Raw genomic sequence first — 19,823 nt, 5'->3', positions numbered from 1 at the left:
TAGGTGGCAGGCAGTGGTATGGTAGGTGGCAGGGGTGGCGCAGGTGGAGCGGGTGTTGGCGCTGGAGCCTTGGAGGCCTGATGGCCTGCCGCAGCAGCAGAACAGCAGAAGCAGCAGGGTGACCTCCGCACGGAGGCTGGAGGGCAGCACTCGGGGGTCAGGTTGGCCTGCTGTAAGCCCACGCAGGGGCTAGAGACCACACACAGAGATAGGACAGCCCACGGGGGCTAGAAGAGCAGGTGGGGAGGGAGGGGCTGGCGGCAATGGAGGGAGAGGCTGGTAGGGCTGGTGGGAGGGCCTGGCGGAGGTGGAGGGAGGAGCTGGCAGAGATGGAGGGAGAGGCTGGCGGAGGTGGGGGGAGGAACTGGCAGAGATGGAGGGAGAGGCTGGCGGGTAATGGAGGGAGAAAGAAAGAAAGAAAGTCTATTAGCGTCCACTGAAGACGCAAAGGTCTATGGGACACCAAGAAACCCTCTAATACATCTGCTTTAGGGAGGGCACATGGCAGCTCCCAAGGAGAGGCTGGCGGGGGATGGAGAGAGAGAGAGAGAGAGGATGGTGATACGGTAAGAAGTAACAAGACCATAGATTACTTGAAAGCCCTAAATCGAAGAGCAAGCAACGGATACATCCTATAGCACCTCTCATCCTAAGCAAATGAGCAGTTAATGTGGCACCGATGAAGCAGAACATATTAGTAGCTATAGATGGTTTTTGTTTTGTCTTTAAGGTGAAGACCAATCGTCGAGGCTTATTCTTAAGATTGAACACCAACTAATAGAATGATTTTGAGATGATTACTTGAAATTAGACCAAATTCTAGAAGAGTCAATGTCAGACTTAAATGCACTTATAAAATGAGTTTTGGATTCTAGGGTCCCTATCAGCTCTAAATTTGGATAGATAGCAAATTTTTCCCCATACTTTAGGGTCAACATGTACGCTGATACATGAGCATGACTTAAGAAAGATGCTCAATAAAAACGAAAATAATAAATGTGCCTCACTGAATAATATCCAATTACCTAGTACAGTTTCCTAACTATCCTTTTGAAGAAGGGCTCCCAGAATGGGCCGTAAAATGCTAAAACAACTCCCTACGTGAGTACAACGAGAAATCCATGTCAACATAGTAGACAATGGTGCATGTGACACCAAGACTACAGAGGCTTTTGAAGGCTTTAAGAGGCTTGCGCCTTGCTAGCCATTTAACGCTAGTGGAGCACAAGATCAAAGGTAAGGAGACATAAGAAAGGAAGGGGTTCTGAACTGAGTTTGCAAAGTCTTTCTACGAAACGAAAGAGGAGATCCAAATGCCCGTGGTTGGAGAATCGGCACCACCTCGAATCTGGAGTGTTACATGGGCTAGCAAGGCGATGTTACCATGGCTCACACATAGCTTTGATATTTTGCACAAGAACTTACTTGACGATGTGCAAAAGAATTGGGTAAATCTCCCTTGTGATCGGGGAGCCAAAAACAAATTCTATAACTATAAAGGTAGAGCAACTGAAGGCACAGCTTCTTGAAATGATTGGGGAGCAGAAATCAGCAAGTTGAAACTTAAGAAAAGGAGGAGGCCAGGAAGATACTATTGCTGAAAAGTCTAACTCCATCAAATCTGACAGTCCAACCACTGAGTGAAAGGCATCATCTCCAATCCTCTTAAGGCGTAGTGATCAGTCAAGACTGTAAACTCCTTGCCTGAACAAGGAATACTTTTAAGGGCATGAATAAACTGCAAGGAGTTCTTTATCATATAGAGAAGACATGCTTTCGTTTAATATCAACTAGGGTCCTTCAAACGTGATGGGGTGACCATGCTGCTCCAGTACTCCTCCAAAGGCATAGTCATTGGCGTTGTTGAATGGCTGAGCCTGCGTGAAGCATGGGCTATGGTGACTGCTTACTTCAATACATCGAAGGCTGTAAGTGCTTCTAGAGTGAAGTGGATGTGCCGCTTTTTGCTCTTCCCTCCCTGCAACAAGTTAGTCATAAGTACTGCAATTTTTTCCAAGTTCTTGATATGCTTTTGCAGTAGGTCTGGCCAATATACCTTTGTAAGACTAGAATAAGTCCAATCATACAAATTTAGAATTTTTGTTGTTCTAAAGATAAAAAATCTTTAGAATTTTTGTAGGTCTGGCCAATACCCATCAAGATGTGTATCCCCTATGCGTTGGTGGGCACCTCCCACCTCACAATGTCCTCTTAATCTTTGCAAAGTTTAACCGAATATCGAAGAGATTGATGATGTACCCGCAGGTGCACTTCTTTCAAAAGAAACTGGACTCCTTGGCATTTCTGATTGTCCTTCAAGAGCTGGAGAACCTGTCGGAAATTATGTGCATGCTAAAGCAGGGTCTTCAAAAAGATCTCAATATCTTAAAAACACAAAAACTGACTTGCTGATGACATTCTAGAACAAAAGTAGCCAGTGCACTTGTGAAACCAAAGGGCATGGCTACGACTCATGTTGACCCTTTATGCGAAAAGACAATTTGAAAACATCTGCTTCGTGAATCCCACTCCAGTGGTACCCACTCTTCAAGTCTATCTTGGAGAACATTTGTGCTACATGGATAGACTCCAAGATGTAGTTGATCCTAAACCTAGGAAAAAGTTTGTTCAATGTGCGGTAATCCACGCACCCAGTGGCTTTCTTATGTTCTATTAATTGGGGCTTCATATAGGGAATTATTGGGCCTGATGAAGCTAGCTCTAAGTAACATCTCCAACTACCTCTCTAACTCCTCCATGGCCTTGCTAAGTTGCTAGAGATGCTTGCTAGGCAACAAAGCTCCTGTGACAAGTTGGATCCCATGATTTTCTGGCCAAACTGGCAGTAGCCTCGAAGTCAAAAATAATTCTGGGAACTTCTTTAACAAGGACTCCTGCAGTAGGTTCGTGTCTGATGGTTTTGCGGCACACTTGACATAGACTAAATAAACCTCCCCACCTTGACATAGCCCCACAGTCTGCTGGATGGCTAAGTTCAAGGATCGAGGAGAAATGTCATGTAGCCAAGGTATGAACTAAGCACCAGTTGCTGGAATGGTAAGATCCCAAACTTTTCTTCTAATACCTCAGCAAAACCTCAAACAGGTGCCATCAAAAAGCTCCCATAATTTTCCTTTTCTAGCTTTCTCTTCTGTAAAACATCCTTGCAAAATCGAGTTATCATTCATTACATTTATACTTAGCATAGGACATACCTCTGTTTGTGAGCCTGCCATTAGCTTGTGTACAGCCAACCCAATACCATATCTTGTGAGTATTCGTTATTTTACCTCTGGATTTAATTTTATTTTTTAAGTTTCAATCTATTTTTATTAAGCTTCTTTATTTTATGCAATACTCCTCGTCTTTTTCAAACTCAGCATGATTTCCTTTTCCTGGTTGAGCTTTCTTCTTGAGCTCCCCTTCATAGTGTCTCCACCACTAAGGGTCCCAACTTAGGACACCCTGGTGGACAAAACTTATGGAAACAAGGCTGCCTCGTGTTCCCCAGCACGCACTTGGCATGATTTGATGCACAAGAATGTTAACTTCATGATCTTTCAAGCTTCGCACTGAATGTACAAACGGTAGAAATCAAGCTACGTACCTGAACAGCGCCTCTTGCAAAAATTTCCCGTTCTCACTAACACGATCATAGAGCTCATTGAATAAGGGAGCCAATTCTAGTGCCAGCTTATAATGTTCTTCTGAAAAAGGGGATGGCAGAAGAGATATGGGGGCATGAAGAAGACCCACTCCAGGAATCTTTCCTGAATCCTGTGTTGCAGTAGAGACATAAAAATCGTTAAAAAGGGGGTTCAAAGGTCCCATGCATCTGAAAGTTACTTAGAACAAGCTTACACGAAGTTTGCCAATCCTGCAGAGCCAATACGCCCTGTCTTGAATAAAGCTGTTGAGAAACGCGAAGTAAACTATTCAGAGAGGAAGACGAAGTCACGTCCATACCGAAATGGATCTGTCACCAACAACAACTCCATGCAAAGACGCCCAGGCCAGTGCCTCGTTAACAATTTGTTCAGCCAGTTCTTGTGGCACAATGCCAGCAGTCTCCGCAGACAAGTCTGATGCGTAAAATGGCGACGAATTTTTACCAGGAGCATCACTGCGTGTTGTGGGTCTTGGAATTTCCATTATAAGTGTGCCTCAAAACGATCCCTGGACGCCAATGATGAGAGCAGTCAATGGCATCACATTGAAGCCACACGGTAAACAACAATCGTCCATAAGATAGTCTTCTATTGATCGTTAAAATGTCTACTTGCGTCTTCGAAGATGATCGATTCAACGAGCAAAATCCTGCGTGGGCTCATCGATGTTTGCCAAAGCTAGATGCTCTGATGAGGCCATGATCACTTAAATCGTTCTTGGGTTCATCGATGCTTGCCTCCGTGACTCCAGGCTGGACTCTCTGATGTGGGTTGGATCTCCAACAATAGATTGCATTCTCTACGAAAGTTGTGAATGAAGAGAAATGTATTCACGTACCTCCAGACTGTGTTGTTGGACAATCTTGCGACTCCACGAGAATTTGCTTACTGGAAGGTCTGTGAATTTCCGACTGCGGACTAAGCTGTGAATTCCCGACTGCGGACTAAGCTGTACTCCCAGTTGTGTTCGCTTTGCTCACAAATTCATCGCCCCCTACCTCCCATAGGCAGCCTTCAGCTCAGTTGCCACCGGAGGCTCTGTATACCACCCACAAAAGGGGAAGATAAAATGTTGTTAAGGGTGGCGACTGTGTTCAATTGTAAACGAAATTTCCACTAATTTTAAATTTCACTTCTAGGGGACCCTCGCCATGCTAAGTGGCACGTGAGTCACTAGTATGCGGCCCCCACGTTGCCGCTATTGCGGCACAACTTAATTGTACTGACAGGTGGAGTTTGTGGCAGGTGGAGTTCGTGATAGGAGAGGTCTTAGGTTTCATCTTTAAAGGTGCGCACGGCAATTCAAATTTTGTTGGTTGCAACCACGTGGCAGGCGTACATGGTCGCCTTCTCTGCTCTAGCCCCCAGTGCATGTGCACAACTAAATCGCCACATGGCCATTGTGTGTTCATTCGCACTTGCCAAGCAATTTGCATTTTTGGGAGCTTTATGAAGGTGACATGTGTAGAGAGAGAGCATCAAATTCTAGGGTGAGACAATTATATAGTATAGATAGATATCCAATGGTCCAATGTTCAGATTTCTAGCTTTTCTCTTAGGAATCTACATTTCACTTCTTTTTGTGAGTGGACACAGACTTTTTCTTACCTACAACTTGTGGTGGAGATGCAAAAATCGCAGACCTTAACAGTACATCATGCCTAATGGAATTATGTCCCCTAGTTTGAAAAATTCATCACTATTTGAGATGGGTTCAAAGACTAGTAATACTTTTTTTATTTTAAGCTTTTAATACTTTTGGATACTTTTCATATTCTATATTAAAGTCATGATTCCCTCTCCATAGTCTACATTCCCTCAAAACCTCTCCTGCATAATGGTCCCTTGCTCTATTATGTCCCTCCCTCCAACCTCAAAAAGACAACCATTCCCAAGTTTTGCAATCTAGGATCGACGAGTCTATCCAACCACTGTTGGATATTGCTACTTCCTCCAAGATCTACATATCACAATCTTCTTTGCCGATCCTCCTTGGATCCTTTCATGACTTAAGAAGACTTAAGTTTTTCACCCGGGAATTTGCATTTGACTCTTCTCAAGCTTCTCACATTGTAGTATTTTTACATTCCATAAAGACGATTACTTTTCGGGTTGAGAATTTTAGAAGTAGGCGTACTTAAATAGTTATCATGAAGTCAAAATTATGGAACTTGTGAATTCTCTTTGAAACTTAGCTTCTCAATGTAGTAAATCTCACTTTTATTTTAAGCCTTTCAAACTTTCCATATTTATTATTAAATCGTCATTTCAACTCCATGATTTGCATGAATTCCCTCAAGATCTCTTTTGCGCTAACTTCCTCCGATGTGCTCCTCCAAAGAAGCTACCACTCCTAACTTTTGCAATCCATGATAGCACCTTCTCTAAATTGCTTATCAGCATAGTATTTAAGATTGACAATTTTGGACATAGGCATTTTATTTTTTTTAATGAAAAAAAAGAGGGTACTTTTTTATATCAAAGCAAAAAAGTAGGTACATGACCATCTCAACAAGAGACTACAGCATTTTCCAATAGCTTAGCGGCTGCCAAAAATGAATTGTTTTTTTTTTCCCAACACCTTCAAGTTTACCAATACTTGTCCTCTTATGGTGTTACACAAATCCCTCTTAAATGGAATACATCTAAACACTTTGTTGTTTCTAGTTGACCATATTGCTATCAGAGTAACACCTCTGATCACCTGAAGCAGTTCATATTAATGCATATTCAAATCCTTACGGTCCACGCTTGCTTCCATGTGATGTGAATGCAATGTTGGCCTTTTGTAACCAATTTAGTGAGGTACACTAGACACCCCGAACATCCAAGCACTCCCACAGCAGATGATACTATGTCTCCCTCGTTCTCCCACAAAGAGAGTAGAGTGGACTGATATTCCGCCATCTTGGAAGTCGATCATGGAATGGTAGGTGGTGTATCACAACGCGCCATAACATTAAGACTCAGACACCAGAAAGGATCTCTTCACGCAAATCTTGTTTCATCCCAATATCAAGCATTTGCATCTTTTAGTCTTAGTGGCCCTCCAAACTCTATGACATCTTAATGCCAAAATGTCCACCCTATCACATGGCGCAACATGCTTCCATCTATCTTTTAGACTACTTGATGGGTTCACCGACTTTTCTGACACGGGTTTAGGATTTCATAGCTCTCCCCCCTCTTGGCACCGACCACTCATACTTTTCCTTTAGTGTCTTGATTACACTAGACATAGTATGTAATCCACTTGCCCCCACCCAAGTCCAAGTACATTTTGATCATGCCCTTGGCACAATATACATGAGTCACGTATGTCGCGGGCTAGCGACCCCCATGAGAGATGATACAGACCTTGCTCTTGGCCCAGACACACTAGTGTCAATGATTCATGATGATGCCACCAAATCATTCCCTACGACCAAGTCTATTGCTCGTCCCTCAGCTGAAAGATGCCACAAAACCCATGGTTTGACGATAAGTGCCACGAGATGAGATCCTACGTCATAGGGAGTAGCCTCCGGGACACTTGATGAGATTTGAGGAACAATGTATTTCTTGACATTTGACACGGCAAAAGAGGCGAGCGTTCCTCTTATATAGGATGGATGAGGTGATCTAGTCTTTTTGTGGAGGTGATTCCACGTTTATATAGGGGATTTTATCCAAAGGTAAGCCACCTATACCTATCACAGATCCATATCTTCGGCACACCTATGTGACATCCCTCCATGACGTCCCTGCTCATGTACCACCCAATATGTATGCTCTCCCCAGGCCCACTGCTTGCATTCTATTCACTCCATAAAATGTGAGAGCTAAATTACGTCGGCTCCACAACTAGAGAGTCCAAGACCATGAGGGGTTGTAGACTACACACTTCGCACATGGACACGAGGTCTCGGCCCCAATCCTAGCATAGATGTTCAATCATGTTGTATGTCATAGCTTCCCTCCTACTTGGAGTACCACCAGCACAGTGCTGATACAGAAAGCAAGGGATCTCATGAATACTGGGAACTACTGCACTCTGATACACTGGCCAAGATTTATGGGTCGGTACTAGATAGACAGAGAGATCAGCTCTTGCATAGAGACACACAGGTAGTGAGCTTTGGTTCAAGCTGGCTTTAGGATACAACCTTCCACTCTAGATCATATTTTCCCTTTGTAGGCAGTCATTGAGGAGGCAAGATCAAGATCCCAAAAATTCTATGCCTGCTTTGTGAACTTTCAAAATGCCTTTGACACAGCCCCATGAGCTTTCATGATCAGATGGCTCCAAGAGATGCAAATTCCAGATGTCATGATTTGGAGGGTGGTGAGACTACATGAGTCACTCAAAGGGAGATTGCGTGCCCCTCGAGGCTTGTCGGGTTGGGTCAAGAGCGTGATGGGGTGAAGCAAGGATTCCCTCTGTCACCCGACACTATTTGGGATAAATATCGATGAGGTCATTGACTGCTTAGGAAGTTAGATATCGTGGTTGGCTGACCTGATGATACATATATTATTGTACAAAGATGACATAGTCCTTCTATCCTCCTCTATGGCAGGCCTATAGAGATGTCTAGGTGCCCTAGAGGTGGTTTGCAGAGAGAGAGACTTGAGTTCATCTCAAAAAGACCAAGGCTTAACACCTCATGGCCAGCACTTCATCGACATAGCTTCACCCTTCAAGGAAAGCCACTGGAGATCATACACTCCTACACCTCTTTAGGGGCAGTATTTGTGGGGCCAATCTTTGCGATGACCCATGCAGCAAGGGCACATCCTACATGAGGGCCGAGAGCTCTAGCTCGACTAGAGAAGCATTGCTTTCAAGCACATTTTCATGACCCCCCAATAGAGGGGTGGCTATTTGACACATTCGTGAGGACGATAGCCATGTACGTAGCACCTTTCTAGGGGTGTGACCTGATTGTGATGAAGTGGTGATGCTTCAAGAGGTTGCAGGTGACTATGGGATCCAAGATGATTCAGAGCAAGCCTTTTTGTCCCCCACCAAATCATACAAGCAGAGTTTCCCATGACATCGCTCGAGATTGATGCCATTTTCCAGAGGGTCACCTATCTTCACAGGGTCTAGGCTTTACCTCGAGGGAGGCTACTAAGGGTGGCACTGGAGTCATTTATGACTAGCTGAGAGTGGGGTTTGCATGGCTTGGTATTCATGCATATTCAAATGGTTTGATAGACTAGGTATTTAGATGGATGATCTCCTTCCCTTTCCCATACTTGGATGCTCCTATTCCCTTGGTCCCATGAGATGAGATCGATCGTATTATATAGTTGGACCTACTTCAAGTTTATACATCATGGGGACTTGGGGAGGAGACTAAGACTTCCCCACCAAGACTTGGCTCTATTGTGACCATTTTGTGAGAGTGTTGGAGGATATCATCAGACCCCATGTGAGACTCATCTATCGTCTAGATACTGTCCTCATCAGGAAGGCCATTGGATAGATGTGGGTCTCATCCCACCAGCTAAGGATTGAGACAAGGAGAGCCACAAGTACACCCAAGGAGCAATGGATTTGCATATTGTACACTTTGGGGGAGCTAGAGACAGAGGAGCATTTCCTATGTCCCTATTTGGTCTACTATGAAATCCGAGGATGTTATCACAGCCTCTTATAGGAGGGACATGCCTTCATGCCTCTCTCTCGATTGATTCACTTCCAAGACCAGGTATAGGTTGGGATTTATTTGGTGGACATAAGATGACATAGAGAGATCCTTCTTCATCAAATCATAGAGCAGGAGACAGGGGTAGACTCAGCCTAGCAACACGTCATAGATTTCTACACATTTGAGTTTGCTTGTAGGCATGTCGAGGTAAAGGAAGAGGAGATCAACAACACGAGGGTAGCATGGATCAGTGAGATGAGACAACAATGAGGAGGGATGTTAGAGATGCAGGAACCACACATGATGCGGCAATGGACTAGAGCTGGCATGATGGAGGTTCACCCCATCATAGCTATACTTGGTGAAGATTGTCTGACCAGAGGAGTCACTATCAATATGGCCCACAAGATAAAGAGATCTCAGAGACTACGCCCCCCCCCCCCCACAGTGTCAGATGACCAGATAGACTCAGATACAATATATTTTTGTAGCTCATAGTAGGGCTACCATTGCATCTAGCTATGTCTTCTGACTTTTGAATGTGCCTCCGTGTCTAGTTATTTGTCCTAGTTTTGGACTTTGATTTTGTTTTTGTATTTTTGAGTTTAATTTAGCTCAGTACTTAGCAAACAGTCTTAGTGAGCCCTTTGCCTCGGCCTATAGCAACTTGCATGAGCATGTGTCACTCTAACATTGCACTTCATCTCATAGGCTCACGAGGCCTCCTGAAGATGTTAATACATCTCTCTCTCTCTCTCTCTCTCCTCTTCTCTCTCTCTCTCTCTCTCTCTCTCTCTCTCTCTCTCTCTCTCCGCTAGCATGTAATTTCTCAATTGTTTGACCTTCATTGTATGTGTACTCAAAGCACAAAGTTTAGATCCTCACAACCACTGTAAGGTTCACAGGAGCTAGCACTACACAAACCTACCTCAATCTATTAGCCTAAGTTCAAAATTTGTATGCATTTGGCAGTCATTATGATCCATGGTCACCTCAAAGGCCAAATCTAGGGGGCCATGTTTCAAGCTCAAGTCCAAGAGTTTTAGTGACATAGGCCTAACAATTCAACTTCAAAGATATTGACTCAACAACCTATCTTCAAAAGCAAAGATCATGGTCAACCTTGTAATGATAACTTAAGGCCCTATGCCTAAATTCCAAAGTTAAGCATACAAATTTTCAGAAAATAACAGTCTTGGTACTCGATCATAGGAGGAGCTTCGTCTGCTACTGCCCCCCGCCGTCGTCCGTCGCCATCAGCCACCCCCTGGCAGCGCCATGCCCTTAGCCATGCCCTTAGCCACGATTTGCTCCTTGGCAGCGCCCTACTGCCTAGGCTGTGCGGGTTTCCCTGCAACACGTCGCCTCCCCTTGCCTGCTCGCGTTGCACCTCCTCTTAGCCTATTTGGCTACTGCAGGGGCGCCCTGGTGGTCGAGCCCCCCTTAGCATGTTCGTGTTGCACCCCCCCTTCAGTCCACTATGCAGGTCGTGCCCTGCTGTGTCTTCTTCAGGTCGCCCCTTTTGGCTGCCTTCTAGGATGCCCTTCAGGCTGCCAGAAGCTATCGTCTGCCCCCTCCCTTGCACCTCAGGTTGGGCTTCAGGGCCCTCTTTCGAAATTGTTCTGCGTGAGTTCCGGGGAGCTGTGTTCCTGGGCTGCTTCCAGGCATTGGCGGAGGTTTTTGTTTCTGCATTAAGCGGTCTGTTGTCATTCCTTGCAGGCTAAAGTTGGGAGCATTCTTTAACCAAGGGGTGTTTTGGGATTCTTGTGGTTGGTTGCGAGATCTTGGTGGGTATTTTCAGCAAAGATAGCTCCTCCCCTCAGGATAGCGCGAGCTGAGACAATGGAGGACACTAATGCCACTCCCGTCGCCGAACCTGAGGAGATCGAAGTCACAGTTTCTTTCCCTCCCAACATTGTGCAGATGATTGAGGTAGCGGAAGAGGGTTTTCGTTTGATGCACATCATTGGCTTTCTCCCCAGTAGAGGCCAACAGTTACGTGATTGGGTGTACACCAGGTGGGTGTACACCAGCATGGCCTCATTAGGTGTCTCAGTTACAGTTTTTCGATTGCTTGGCAGAGGGTACTTTTCTTTTGGCCTTCAGTCTGTAGAGCAGGCTCAAAGAGTACTTATGAGCTCTCCAATTCAGTTTCAAATCAGAGTCATCCATTTGTGGCCTTGGCAGAAGCACTTCAAGACTACGTCCCTGGGACCGTGTCAAGTCTCTTTTTGGATGCTTTTCCCTGGACTTCCTGATGAGGTTAGCTCTTGTCGCAGAGCTGTGGAGCATATGGCTAGCGTAGCAGGTACAGTCATCCCATCAGGCGCTAGAATTTCCTATGCTCAGTCACTTGCTGGTACAGGTGTTCTGAGGGTTAGACTCACTTCAGAGTTCCCCCCTCCTCGACCTTTGCCTACTTTGATTTCGTACTCCACGAGAGATGGGGTCCAGATGCAGCAGAGGTTTTTGTACGAGGGGCTTCCTGATCAGTGTCTTTTCTGTCGGAAGAGAGGTCACTTTATTAGGGATTGCCCTAGTCGTAGGCCTCGTTCAGAGACTCCGGATCCTTCTCACCCTACGAGAGACCCAGAGCCTTCAGTTCAGCCTCCAGGGGTCTCTGAGCCTACTTCGACTCATTGACCAGAATGAGAGAAGACTCCTCTGGGTGGGCCTCCAGTGGAATCAGAGGACCTGGAGGTGCCTCCAGTGCAACAGCTTTCACGGAGAGCTCGGAGGAGACGGAGACAGAGGGAGAGCCAGCAGCATGAGTAGCCCCAGGTACGAGCTCACAGATGGCAGAGAGTTGAGACTTATGTGCAGGAGACCCCGGAAAGGGGAGATGCAGAGGACCATCCGCAGGACATGGTGCAGGAGACGGTCACTCAAGGAGTCGAGTCACTTGTGCAGGAGACCCCGGAAAGGGGAGTTGTAGAGGACCCAGGCAGGTCTTGACACTGTGCAGGAGACGGTAGATTGGGGTGTCGAGTTACATGTGCAGGAGACCCCGGAAAGGGGAGATGCAGAGGACCATCCACAAACAGGTCTTCTCACTGAGTAGGAGACAATATTTCAGGATTTGATGACACTAGACACCACTACCCCGGAGTCTCAGATATTGGTTATGGAGACAGTTTTTCAGCAGGAGACTACTCAAGCTGCAGTTACGGTGATGGATGCCTCTCCCAACAGCCCGTCGAGAGAGTGGTATTTTATGACACAGGTCAGAGTCAGAGCCCGTCCCAGGATCTCATGCGCCTATACGAGATTCCCTCGAGACCCCTTTCACAGCCCCATCGCACAGTACCTTCCTTTGTTGCTATGTGGAGCATCCTTTTGGATACCCCTCCTAGCACAGCCTCGTCCTCGCAGCTTTTCACTCCTGGTGTATCCAGATATTTTGCGAGTGCGGCCACTGATTTTGCTCAGTATCCAAACAAGCGTGAGGATTGGGAGATCCTAGCAGATGAGATCGAGTGGGAGTTTCAATCACCCATGCAGACAGGCACCTCATCGCAGATTCTTCCTCTCCCTCTCACCTATTCCAGGAGCAGAGTCAGGATGGCTCAACCCTTTTCAGCTCTTCAGACTCCTAGACCTGACCCCAGGATGGTTGACAGAGATCTGCCCATTGAGTTTTGGCCCTTTTTGGCTCGAGGGGTTATCACAGACTCCCTCACTCGATTGGAACTTCTACCGATGTTTTGCCGATGGTCAGAGGAGGTAGAGGAGTACTTGGGATTAGCTACTCTCTCCAGAGAGGGGCATGTTCTTCGTTTCTCCCCTAGTAGCTTTTGATCTCGGGGGAGCAAAAGCTGGTCAACTGAGTTACTTGACAGTGAGATTGCTAGACAGCTTATGAGCATGACTCAATTTTCATTGGTTCACCGTTTTGTCAGCTCGCAGATTCATTCTTGCCCTAGGGCTCTTCGACCTGGCTTCGGTGGCAAGGCCTTTCTATTTCTGTTCTTTGAGATTCACGGAGACTTTGATTTTCCCAGGAGTGCTGGTTGGTTTGACTTTCAGCTCCTTGGTTTGCGCCAAAGTACTATTCCCTTGGATGGAGCCATTTTACATGAGTTGGGATAGATTTGGAGTTTGATCAGAGATCGACTTTGGATTGAGCCGTCAGAGAGAGAGTTTTATGCCGTTGCCACTGGCACACCCTCACTTCCATTCGATGTCTAGGTTGTCCATCATATCTTGGAATGTGAGAGGACTGAATAGCCGCAGATTTACCTCAGATGCGGATGGTCGTAGATTGGGAGTTCCTAGATTGCAGCTGCTTAGGGACTTCCTTCGGTTTATTTCCTCAGGGTCCCCTCCAGACATTGTGCTTATCCAAGAGCATAAGCTCTCCCAAGACAGGATTAACAGATGCAAATCCTTACTAAGAGGACAGAGCTGGACTTATTGGAGCCCAGCGAATGGCACGAGGGGAGGAGTTTGCATTTCAGTTTCAGCTAGGTGGGCCTCAGAGATCACCCAAGAGGGTACACTAGTGGAGAGCAGAGCATGCTATGTTATTCTTCATATTGAGAACACAGCAGTTGGTGTTCTTAATGTGTATGCTCCCATGGATCTAGCTCATAGACGTGCTTTTTGGAGACATCTTAGAGAGTCCCTTCCTCAGGCAGACACTTGGATTGTTGGAGGTGACTTCAACATGGTTGAATTCGCTGAAGACAAGTCGGGTCAAACAGAGGGTGGCCTTTCCGCCGATAGGGAGAGAGTGGAGTGGGATAGTTTTGTTTTGCATGCTGGACTTCATGATGTTGCTCGATTGGACAACTTCCGTCAATTGGCAGACAGTCTTCAGTTCTCTTGGTCGGGGGTTTTCCATGGCTCTCTTTCTTTGGTCAGACTTGACAGGTTTTATATTGGCCATTGGGGTCAGGCCAGAGGAGGACAGATTGGGATCCGCCAAGGTTATGTTTTATCTGACCATGCTCTAGTCCTATTACAGATCCTTTTGACCTCTCGATTGGAGAGCACAGGCTCTGTCAGAGTTTCAAACTTTGTTTTTCAGGATATAGAGTTCGTGGAACGGTTGAGAGAGACTTGGTTGTCAGTGGACACTCCTATGAATCAGGGCTGGTTGTTGTGGGTAGAGAGGGCTTTGGCTAGAGTCAACATGGCCTGCCAGTTGAGGGCAAAAGAGGAAAAAGAAAAGCTCAGAATTAGAGATCGGAATGCAAGAGCGGAGGTATCCAGACTTTAGAGATTGATTCAGAGTTTTCCTCGTTCTCTTTTCATCAGAGGGCAGCTTTTGGAGGCTCAGGAGAGACTAGAGGAGATTCAGGGCAGGAGGGCCTAGTTTAGGTTTTACTCTCAGCAGACTTTCTAGATTCAGAAGGGGGAATAGATGTTCTAGAGAATTCTTCAGGGCAGTGGGTCAGAGATACTATTCGGATAGCCTTCGTAGACTTGTGGATGAGGCCGGGTCTCTTTAGACGGACCCTCACCATCTTGTTGAGATCACTTCTGATTTTTACTCCACTCTTTACACCGCCGATCCAGTCACTGAGGAGATGATCATAGCCAGAGAGGAGATTTGGAGCCATGTCCCCCTCATGGTCTCTATCACTCTTGGAGATCATGGATGCATTACATGAGCTACAGATGCCCAGGGGAGGACGGTTTGTCACCACTTCTTTTTAGAGCTCTTTGCGATACGATTGGGCCTCATCTACTCTCAGCCTTTTTAGAGGCTCTTGATTCAGGATCTTTGGGCGAGACATATGCACAGGTTTGATTTGTCTTATCCCGAAAGGGGGAGACAAGACAGTCCTTCGTAATTGGAGACCCATTACACTTTTAGGGACAGCCTACAAGATCCTAGCGAAGACCTATGTGGCAAAGAAACCAAGTCCCAAGTCTGATTCTTCATAAGTGAACTCATCTCTGATTGCATAACATACTCCCACTTGCGTCGATACTCGCGCATCATAGCCTCTCTGTAGCAAGAAGGCTCCCCGCAATCAGTAAGCATCACATAGTCTACCCCTGGAACAAACTATCAAGCGGTCTAGACACTCTAGATGATCTTATCAAGGGCATTTCAGCTTGCTGTCCCACCTACATATCAGCCACATTTGGCTCATCATTTCCACCAATAGATGATCCATCATCTACCCTTGATTGTATACATGTGGGAGTACTTGGTGGTACCATTTCTTGCACATTTGGTGCATGGATAGCTTGCTGTCTATCAACAGATGCAGGTGGATTCACATCCTGGAAAGTGATTCTCCTCATTTCAACATCCCTCATGGGTGCCTTATGCATCTTCTTCTCATTGAAGACTACATCATGGCTGCATATGATTTTCTTTGCTTTTGGATCCCAAAGACGATAGCCCATCTCTCCATTTTCATTAGGGAAAAAGGGAGCTCATTTTGGGGCCCTGTAAGAAATTCACTATTTTTTGATTTATTTCTCTCCTAAAAGACCTCAAAAATAGTAAAATACTGAAACGTGGCTAAGAACTGTCAGTAAGGACTATAGAATTGTCAGTTCAGAAAGGAATAAGATAATCTTTTGTCTGACTAACACAATTTTGCATTAAATATCTGCTTAGATTTTTTTTTGTTTACCAAAGATTCTGCATCTCTTTTGCCAACGTGTGCAGGCCTTTCATAAAGAATCCATCACTGAACTTGGTGATTGCAAGTTTTCAAAATATTTACATGGATACTGCCACACTTCCACGATTCATGTTACAAAATGACTATGAGATTGACAAGCAAACTTCGCAACCTCAGAAGCACAAAAAATGGCCGATACTAGTGAGTCACTATCTCAGAAGAAGCGATTACACCATCTTCACATCGACTTAGAAGAACAATATGCTCCAGCACAAAAAAGATGAAAGGATACGGTGCTGAATGCTCAACAGCGGGAAAATATGAGAAGAGAAGGGCTTCAACATATTGACTTATGGTGCGATGGAAGCATATATCCAAAATGTCAAGTAAAAAACTCTACACCTCCATTTGTCAATCCCACCACATTACTAAGGTTTGCCGGCGATGGACAAAATGGACTTCTTGGTTATATTTCAGCGCAGTCTGCATTTGCAAAAACGTATAAAATGATGTACCTATAAGAAAAGGGGGCCAAGATGCAGGATATAGCCATTCGTGCAAAATTGGAGCAGCAGTTGCAGAATGAAATTGAGGAGCATTCAAAGAGTAAAAAGAGTTGACAAGAACAAGAAAGAAGAGAACCGTGCTTGGAGACAAACTACGTAGCGAGAAGATTAAAAACATTCCAAATTTGAAGGCTGGGACTGGTGGATGCAAGTGAAGAATTCAGGAAGTAAGGTTAGATTGAAATTTATCATTTTGTATACTCAAAAAGGCTCTCAAATGACTATATCTATTTCGTCCATTACCGCAAACAAGAATGGAGGTGCTGAATGATATAGGCATATTGTGTTGTTACTATAGGAAATTATTGGAGCCTGCAAAAGAAAATATGGATCCGAACCTTCTTCCTATTAAACAAATGAAAGGATTGCTTTCTTGTGGTGTAGCAAAAGGTTTGATTGAGGAAAAAAATACAAAATAGTCAAACACAATGTTATAGAGGACTTTGTATCCAATAATCAAGTTGATGGCACTACAATCCAAGAGGCTCTTGATGTTAGTGGAGTTAGCAGGAAGGGATATAGTTCGATTTTCCATGCGATATCCTCAACTTTGAAAGATCAAAGGATTAAACGAGTTTTACTGCCAACTCCAGCAACCATGTGGAGGATAAGAGGTCATTTGAATGAAAGTATAGATGAATTTATTGGGCAATATATCCATATTAAAGAAATATTTCATGTGGTAAAGGAACCACTGTGTATGTTCCTTGGAACAATATATTTGTAGATCTACAACAACTTCAAAGAAGAATGGTTGAGTTTTATGGAATAACATTTGAGGAGTGCAAAGGCATTTTGAAATTTGTTATCAGTGTGAGGTTGTAAAGGAAAAGAAAATGGAAAGGGTTACTATTACATTGATAAATGGAGCTCTTGATACATCATTGACTGAAGCAAGTTCGAAGTATTTTAGTGTGCAGTAGGAGAAACACATATGGTGGTTAGGCTCGTTCCAGGTATGATCATTTTTTGTTTTGTACTTGATTTTGCTCATTGTTTTCAAATCTGTTATAGTAAGACTTTTGTTTTCTATAATCTGGCAGGTGAAGACAGAAGACCATGAAACACTAGATTAGGTGTTTCACCACACGAAAATGCCAAGAATAATCAAAAGACAAGTGCAAGGCGAGAATCTCCATGTTGCAGGAAAAGGTGATTTTCAAGTAGAGTGGCACATGGCGAGGGATCTTAAAACACTTAAGTGCATGTATAACGTTAGTAAAGGAGGCAACTCAAAGTCTCCTTGTCTTTACTGCAAAGAATTAGCTCAAGTAATGGATTCCAAATGGTGGAAGAGAGCACCTAATAGAGATAAAGTTGACCCTGACTTCAAGGCCATTCTGGACATTCCACTATGTAATGTTCACATCTGCACATTGCATGGTTTATGTCGAATTATTGAGAAATTGGTATTTTTGTATATTGGATTTGCTTGGAAACTCCATCCCGAAAAAACTAGAAAGGATGCTCTTCAAGCATTGGAAAAAGTGTTATCCGATATAGGTCTGCATGGAGGAGATGTTCAAATCACAAAGGATTTTAAAAAGTCTACTAATGGCAAGGAGGTACCAATCAAGCCCTCTATTGGTGGTATTAAGGCAAGAAGATTCTTGTCTCGACCCAAACACAGTAAGCAAGTAAGGCAAGGTAGAATAGTTTCAAAGATTTATTATGGATTGTGGAAGCAAGTCCATAATGCCATAAAAGATCATGAGGTAGATGGGGAAGCACGAAATGTGAAGGTAGAGGTGTGGAGGTCTCTTGATTAACTCTTCATGTTCTGTGACAAAGTAACATGGACAAAGAGTGACTACCAGAACTTTGAGGAGGCAATTAAACATTTTGGGAAGTCAACGAAAGACTCGTGGACAGCCTACAATATAACTCACTACATGGTAAGGTTTTGTCTTCTTCTTTTACTTAAGTGTGATCCTCTTTTTTTTATTACTTACTATGCATTCTTATGTCTTACAGCATATCATCTACAACCACCTTCCCTATTTTGTCAAAAAGTATGGATGCCCAGCAATTTGGTCTACCCAAGGCATGGAGAAGTCTCACTACATGACACGTAATGCATTTTTCAGACACACACAACACTATGGAGGGAGTCAAAAGGCAAATAGTCTGAAGAAAGTCTTCCAATGGTTTTACCGAGGCATGCTACAGAGGCTACATGCTAAAAGAAAAGTTGCTAGCTCCAAAGTCAAGCTTGCTTTTCTTCTAGCCCAAAAGCAAAGACGAAGACAAACTCTAGACAATTCTGTGGGGGTTAAAGGTCACTGTGCCTTTACCCCGGTTATGTACAATACTCAAACACATATATAAATGAATGAAAAAGAAGATTAGGGTGGTTCTGCACCCACCAAAACTTGTGTGGCTCTGTGTTTCTCTCTCTCCCTCTTCCGTTCTTGCTTCCGTTGAGAGCACTCTCAACTGGTATCAGAGCCCAGGTGATCTAGTTGAGCGTGCATGAATGCTTGAAGTCAGCAGCTCTGTGGGAGGAAGGAGAAGCTCTGTGGGAAGCTTTGTGGGTGACTTTACTTGCATGCAAGTGTGCAGAGACCTTGGAGGAACCTTTGGAAAAGTCACTTTGGCTTTGCGAAGTGGTTTTGAGAGCCTGTTAAGAGTTTTCAAAGAAAAAGACGTTTTTTGAGCTTTTCCCTGTTCCGTTTGATTACAGAGACTCCGTATTGACTTGTAGAGGCAACTATTGCTTGCTTTTGGTGTCCACTTCACTTCAGGAGCTTGGAAACACCTTCATTCTTGAATCTGGGATCATTTCATTGGATTTCTGGCTTACTGTGTCAGTTTCTGCGTTTTTTGCCCGGGTGTTGGAACTCAAGTTTGGAGCAACCATTTGTAGATCTGTCACTTCCGGTGGACTCATGAGGTCCTAAAACCTCTATGTTGCTCATCATTCGCACTCCGGTGGAGTTTACAAATAGCTCTGTTTCCAAAAACGTTTTTCAGTCCGTGTGTTGGACCCAGTGATTGAGACCATGGTTTCCAAAACCGTCTGTCCCATTGCATTCCAGATGCCCAAAAACCCCTACCTGTCAGTTCTTGCACGATTCTGTGGAGGATTTTCAGAGTTATAGATCTCTGTGTATTCGATTTCGTCTCTGTTATGCATTTTTCATTCTAAGGTTTTGAAACCTTAGATTTATGCCACATGGCAGTGGATAAGTATTGACTCCCATTTCTCACTCATCGGTTGGGATTTTGGAACTCTGGCAGAAGAGAGATATTTGCAGATTTTCTTGCTGAGTCCGATTATGCAATGGCGCCCATGTTTTGAGGCATCTCAGGTTCTATTTTCAGTAGCGGTCATTACTGTGGGACTATGATCTCTTGAGCATACCT

General features: G+C 44.6%; 1 protein-coding gene across 1 annotated transcript in view; it reads right to left on the bottom strand.

Annotated features, from left to right (window-relative positions):
• GSH2 (glutathione synthetase 2) overlaps positions 1–4,757 on the bottom strand; it is a 79,063-nt gene extending 74,306 nt beyond the window's left edge. Inside the window, exons 1-3 of the mRNA XM_087381232.1 lie at positions 4,507–4,757; positions 3,967–4,176; positions 3,608–3,777 (exon numbers count right to left, since the gene is read on the bottom strand). Coding sequence (XP_087237358.1) covers positions 3,608–3,777; positions 3,967–4,152 — 356 coding nt within the window. The 5' untranslated portion in view covers positions 4,153–4,176; positions 4,507–4,757. The remainder of the gene's footprint in view (positions 1–3,607; positions 3,778–3,966; positions 4,177–4,506) is intronic.
• Between the last annotated feature and the right edge of the window lie 15,066 nt (positions 4,758–19,823).

This window comes from Dipteris shenzhenensis, chromosome 11, assembly GCF_047967505.1.
Source record: "Dipteris shenzhenensis isolate YYH24624 ecotype China chromosome 11, Dip_SZ_1.0, whole genome shotgun sequence".
Lineage (NCBI taxonomy): Eukaryota > Viridiplantae > Streptophyta > Polypodiopsida > Gleicheniales > Dipteridaceae > Dipteris > Dipteris shenzhenensis.
This window is presented reverse-complemented; position numbering and strand designations above follow the sequence as displayed.